The sequence below is a fragment of the Bos javanicus genome, chromosome 14 (assembly GCF_032452875.1).
Source record: "Bos javanicus breed banteng chromosome 14, ARS-OSU_banteng_1.0, whole genome shotgun sequence".
NCBI classification, from domain to species: Eukaryota; Metazoa; Chordata; class Mammalia; order Artiodactyla; family Bovidae; genus Bos; species Bos javanicus.
Genome location: NC_083881.1, coordinates 18062331 through 18068641, shown reverse-complemented (window position 1 = coordinate 18068641; position 6311 = coordinate 18062331). Strand labels below are relative to the sequence as shown.

At 40.1% G+C, this 6311-nt stretch overlaps 1 protein-coding gene across 1 annotated transcript; it reads right to left on the bottom strand.

Moving 5' to 3' along the window:
- Nucleotides 1–1112: 1112 nt before the first annotated feature.
- On the bottom strand, nucleotides 1113–6043 carry LOC133260165 (EEF1A lysine methyltransferase 1-like). The gene is made up of 2 exons (XM_061438365.1): nucleotides 5957–6043; nucleotides 1113–1655 (listed from the first exon to the last, which is right to left on the bottom strand). Exons 1-2 carry the CDS (start codon nucleotides 6041–6043, stop codon nucleotides 1200–1202), a joined length of 543 nt encoding a protein of 180 aa, XP_061294349.1. The 3' UTR covers nucleotides 1113–1199.
- Nucleotides 6044–6311: the final 268 nt, after the last annotated feature.

Sequence of the window (6311 nt, the reverse complement as noted above, 5' to 3'; positions counted from 1 at the left end):
AAAAAGAAAGAAAAGAACAGAGTTTTAGGGATCTCTAGGACAGTAACAAAGATCTAATAGTCTAACCGTAAGTGTCCCAGATAAATAAGAATGTGGGGCTGAAAATTCATTTGAAGAATGACTGAAAACTTCCCAAATTTGGCAAATAAAACCCCACAAATCTGCAGATTAAAAAAGATGAGCTACCTACAAATAAGATAGGCTCAAAGAATTCCTCACTGAGACTTACCACAATTAAACTTCAAAAAAAGACAAATCAAAACTTTTGAGGGACTTCCCTGGAGGTCCAGGGATTAAGAATCTGTCTTCCAATGCAGAGGACACAAATTCTATCCCTGGTTGAGAAACTAAGATCCTGCATGCAGCAAGACAACTAAGCCAGTGTGTCACAACCAGAGAAAGCCCCTGTACACCGCAAGGAAGAGCCCATGTACCACAACAAAGGCTCAGTGCAGCCGAGTAAGTAAATAAATAAAAACGAAGAAAACCTCTGGAAAGTAGCCAGGAAAAAATGATGCTTATATGTAGGGGGACATCAATTCAAATCCATAGATTTTTTTTCATCTGAAGTCACTATGGCAGAAGGGAATGACATTTTTTTTTAATAATTGTCAAAACTGAATCCTATATTCAGTGAGACTGTACTTTAAGTATAAAGTGCAGTGGAGGATGGGGAGGACTACCAGATAACGGAAAACTAAGAGTATTTGTTGCTAGCAGACCCAACAGAAAGAATGGCTAAAGGAAGCTTTCCAAAGAGAAAGAAAAAAATAACTGCTGCTACTGCTAAGTCACTTCAGTCGTGTCCGACTCTGTGAGACCCCATAGAAGGCAGCCCACCAGGCTCCCCTGTCCCTGGGATTCTCCAGTTAAGAACACTGGAGTGGGTTGCCATTTCCTTCTCCAATGCGTGAAAGAGAAAAGTGAGAGTGAAGTCGCTCAGTCGTGTCCGACTCTTAGCGACCCCATGGACTGCAGCCCACCAGGCTCCTCTGTCCATGGGATTTTCCAGGCGAGAGTACTGGAGTGGGGTGCCATTGCCTTCTCCACTAGATGAGGTCTAAAAGTTCTTCCAGATATAATTCCACAGACTCCAATCGGCAAAAGCACCCTGACTCCAGCGACATCCTAAGGAAATCATAATGTCTTTACCTCGAAAATGAGGACTGGGGAGGTGGTAGTTTTTCAGAGAGGAAGTGTCACCTGGGTCCTTCCTGCACTGGGAGCTGCACTGACAGATCACGGTCCAGCCCGGAGTCGTAATTCACGAAACAGCGAAACTCATTTCCCAGGGTGCGAGTAGTGTGTTGTGGGATAAACTTGCACATCTTCACTCCAAGGAGCTTTGCTGCCGCCTCCTCCATGACAGCACCTGTGCACAGCAGGATCTTTCCCCGGGTCAGGAGCTTGATGGTTTCCGACATTTTCCTAAGACATTCCTCCGAGAGATAGAGGGTATCTGCCCCGACGATGTCAAAGCTGTGTGTAGCGATCCTCTCAGGTAAGTTCACAGGGTTCCTGTAGTCATAGTAGACAAAGTCCTCTCCGTATATGGCAAACCTGTGGTTGTACTGGAAGATGCGGACAGAGACATCGTCTCTGTGCCGCTCTCTCAGCTTCTGGTAGACGCTGGGGGCGCTCACAGAGGTTTTAAACTTTAGGAAGGACAGGAGAAGACATGGATAAAGTAGGGAAAGATAATAAACTACCTTTCGTATTTTGAGCTTCTTAAATCATATTTGGTACTTAAAGCAAAAATTATAACATACAATACAGTGTTCAGTGCATGCAGAGGAAAAAACTAAGACAATTAAAGTTTTATGGGATAAAGAGAAAACAAAATAGAAGTAAGATTTTACTACTCTGAAAGTGGTAAAACATCATATAATTTAAAACACTAAATAAATCAAAGTAGAATTCTAAATAATGTTATTGTAACCCAGAGGAGCCCTAACATACCACTAATTACTTGAAATGCAAGCAGACTAAATGGACCAATAAAAAGACAGAGGTTGGCAGAGTGTATAAAACAAAACAGGCCCAATATTCTGTAATAATCTAAATGGGAGAAGAATTTGAAAAAGAATAGATACATGTAGATGCATAACTCAATCACTTTGTTGCACACCTAAAACTAATACAACATTGTTAATCAACTATTCCTCAATATAAAATATAAAATAAAAGTGAAAAAAGATTCTCAATCCATGAAACAAAAAATAAGCAAAAATCCATAATCCAACTATTATGAACTGAACGTTTGTGGCTCCCCCCAACAAATTCATATATTTGACACTCTACCATCCCCCTCAATGTGATAGTATTAGGAAGTGGGGTCTCTGAAGGATAATTACATTTAGTTGAGGTTGTGAGGGTAGACCCCCAAGCTAGGATTAGTGCCCTTAAAAGAAAAGAGACACTAGAGCATGAGGGTACAGAGAGAAAGCATCCATTGGCAAGCCAGAAAGCAGGCCATCACCAAGAACCAAACTTGAGGGCTCCTTAATTTTAGATTTCCCAGCCTTCAGACCTAAGGGAAAGAAATATCTGTTTTAGCCAACTGGTCTAAGGTATTCTATTATAGCAGCCTAAGCCAAGACACGAACAATATTCTGTCTTGGCTTCCCTGATGACTCAGTGGTAAAGAAGTCTGCCTGCTAATGCAGACTTGAGTTCCATCCCTGGGTCAGGAAGACTCCCTGGAGAAGGAAATAGCCACCCATTACAGTGTTCTTGCCTGGGAAATCCCATGGACAGAGGACCCTGGTGGCTACAGTTCACGGGGTTGCAAAAGAGTCAGACATGACTGAGTGACTAATCAGCAACAATACATTCTGTCTATGAGAAATCACTTCAAATTTAACATGAGTAAGTAGGAATCAAAAAAATGGAAAAAGGTCTATTATATAAACATTAAAAACATCTGACATGACTATTGATATCAGATAAAGCAGACTTATAGAGTGAAGACAATTAGTAGGGACAAAGAAAGATATTATATAATGATGCATCTTAAATCCTGACTTCAAGCAAGAAATCATCTTATATTTATAGGGGTAATATATATAAAATAAAATGTATAGGACTTTTGCTTTAGTATACACAAAAGAAGGGGGTTTCCCAGGTGGCTTAGTGGTGGAAAACCTGCCTGCCAATGCAGAATGCACAGTTTCAGTGCTTGGGTCAGAAAGATCCCCTGGAGAAGGAAATGGCAGCCAACTCCAGTATTCTTGCCTGGGAAATCCCATGGACAGAGGAGTTTGACAGGCTACAGTTTATGGGGTCAAAAAGAGTCAGACACAACTTAACAATAGACCATGAGCATGAGAGAAGAAGGGTATACAGTTTATCACAGGGCTCTTTATACAATCTGGAGCCTTTCACTAATATTAATATTATTATCATTTTTTTCTGACTAACCAATTACAAAACAAGCAAAAAATCATCAAAGTAGAAGAGTAATCCAAAGATTAGAGTCAGGAAAGTTTTCAGCATGTTGGCAAACAGAGATAAAGCCTGTATGGCAGGAAGGAACTTATTTGAATGAAGAGCAGGAGATGAATTTAGAGAGACAGGCTGAGGTCAGATCATATAGGTCCTTACAGGCTACAGCAAGGAGTTAGGTGTTTTATTATAAAGGCAATATGAAGTCACAAGAATATTTTAAGTAGAATAGTGACATGGTTACAATTTTGTGATTCTATAGTTGTTGGGAAGAAGGAGAGTTTGCATATAGCTTAGAGCATAGTGAGTTTGAGATAAATGTGGAATGTCTAAGTAGAGATGTCCAGTTAAAAAAAAATAGATCAGGAACAAAAATGGTAGTTATGGGCTTGCCTGGCTGTCCAGTGGTTAAGAATCTGCCTGCCAATGCAGGGACACTGGTTCGACCCCTGGTCTGGGAAGATCCAGTGTGCCGCAGGGCAACCAAGCCTGTGAGCTTAGCAACTACTGAGCCTGTGCTCTAGAGCCCACAAGCAGCAACTACTGAAGCTTGCAGGTCTAGAGCCTGTAATCCACCACAAGAGAGGACGCTGCAGTGAGAAGCCCAGGCATTGCGACTTGAGAGTAGCCCCCACCCGCCGCAAAGGGAAAGCCTGCATGCAGCAGGGAAGAACCAGCCAGCCAAAAATAAATAATTTAAAAAAACCTTAAAAAAAAATGGCAGTTATAACATGTGAGTCATTGGCACGGAGTTGGTGTCCAGGGCAGCGAAATGAACCAAAGAAGTCTTTCGAAGGAGACAAAAACTTCAAGAAAACCCCAGTGAATGCCATTATAGAAAGTGAGAGTGAGAAAGGAGCTAAAGGGGATTCCCAATTGTATACCTTTTAACATCTAGATTTATTTCTAGACTGAGCATCTGCTCAATAATCTTATATCTTTCCTATCCTGATAGAGTGGATTAGATATTTAATTTAACATAGGTTTCTGAAATACTTCCTCATATAAAAAGTAGTTCTTGTGATATTGCAGAGAAGGGACTAGGATTTAAATCTTCCAGGGTTGTTTGATTTGCATTCTTATGTAGCTGAAAGAATAAACTACCCAAAGCTCATTTAATATGGATGTCCATACTTTCCCATGTCTGATTGATAGCAGTCTTAATATTATCTTTAAATCTTAATTATCAACTTGAATGTCTAAAATTGTTCTCCTTGAAGGGCTTATTATACCTGAGATTTTTGAGCCAATAAACTATAAATTTGATGAGATTCCAAATTGTTGGTGGTGGTGTCCGACTCTTTGCGACTCCATGGACTGCAGGACTCAAGACCACAAGATTCTAAATTACCTGCTCTGAATTTCTTCCCAGTGTTACCACAAAATCAACCACAGAAAGGATACATTTTAATAGCCCTTTTCATTCCTATCTTGTTTTCAAATCATCACATGTCCCTTAAGTTTAGGACTTTACTAAGGGAGGGAGACTATTCCTCTTCTTCTTTCTGTTTCCACTGTCCCTCTCTTGTTCACCACATTGATCATAATTTTGAACTTAGATCCACTATCTAACATTAAAGAAGTCTAAAAGTTTAGAATATAAAAGTGTAAAGATTAAAAGAAAGTGAAACCAATAGACTCAGCAAAAGTTTTCCTATTTGGGGATTGGATTAGTATATTTAATGCTGCCGCTGCTGCTGCTAAATTGCTTCAGTCGTGTCCGACTCTTAGCGACCCCATGGACTATAGCCCACCAGGCTCCTCCATCTGTGGGATTTTCCAGGCAAGAGTACTGGAGTGGGGTGCCATTGCCTTCTCCGAGTATATTTAATGAGCAAATATTTAATTTGAAGTTTCTCTTAAAGAGAGGTCGACTTGAATATTGAGCTGGTACAAAGGCTGTCAATAAGGTTCTCTAAACTGAATGAGAAAAGCTTTGGCTTATAGATAAGTATGTTTGTAGCAGGAGGCTCTTGAATTTGGCAACAGAAAGGTGACTCAACAGGTCAGAGCCCACCACGAAGAGTAAATAAAAACCTGCAAGAAAATAGAAAGGCAGCAACACATATTTCAGACCACAGAGTTTCTGCCTCTTACCTCTTCCCACAGTTTACTTCTTTGGGTAGGTTTAATTGTAGAACAGTTAGGTTATTTCTTTTAGTAATCCTTAAAATCGAAAGTAGATAATTTTAAAGTCTTTTCTAAGATAAAGAAAGATGACAAGAAACAAGCCAAAAAGTTCAGACAGGCCCACATTTCCTTGTTCTTTTCTGCGTTGAAGGTGTATTAGAAAAGATTTGGATTTTAGCTCTAGTTACGTGGTCCTTAAAGTGGAATCTCATTTTATTCATTTGTATCACAGGAGACAACTTGTACTGTGTAAGATTTCAGATCATTAACTTAAAGCAGCTGGTACCTAAAAAGTAGGTAAAACTAACTATAATCATTGTCTATCTCTAAGTTTTACCAGTACCGAGAATACCGAGAATAGCTATATATTTCTAGATCTTACCGAAAGAATTTCATTACCAAGTTTTCCAAACTGAAATTCTTTTAAAGAAGAGGAGGAAAGAGCGGTGCTCTGGGACCTGGGAGTCATGGCTTTATACCTCTTATGCAATGAACTTGGATAGAATCTCTCTACTCTGGACTCCAGTTTCATTAGATATAAAACGTGTTTATTTGCAAACACATTTGCTGCTATTGCTGCTGTTCAGAAGCTAAGTCGTGTCTCTTTTGCCACCCCATGGTCTGCAGCCCACCAGGCTCCTCTGTCCATGGGATTTCCCAGGCAATAACACTGGAATGAGTTGCCATTTCCTCCTCCAGGGGATCTTCCTAATTCAGAGATCAAAGTGCGACTTCTG

What these genes read in the sequence shown, in the direction of transcription:
- LOC133260165 (XM_061438365.1), bottom strand. Translation starts at nt 6,043, where the DNA reads ATGACTCCCAGGTCCCAGAGCACCGCTCTTTCCTCCTCTTCTTTAAAA. An exon ending in TTGGTAATGAAATTCTTTCG is followed by an intron (nt 1,656 to 5,956) that starts GTAAGATCTAGA and finishes TCCTTCCTAAAG; the next exon opens with TTTAAAACCTCTGTGAGCGC.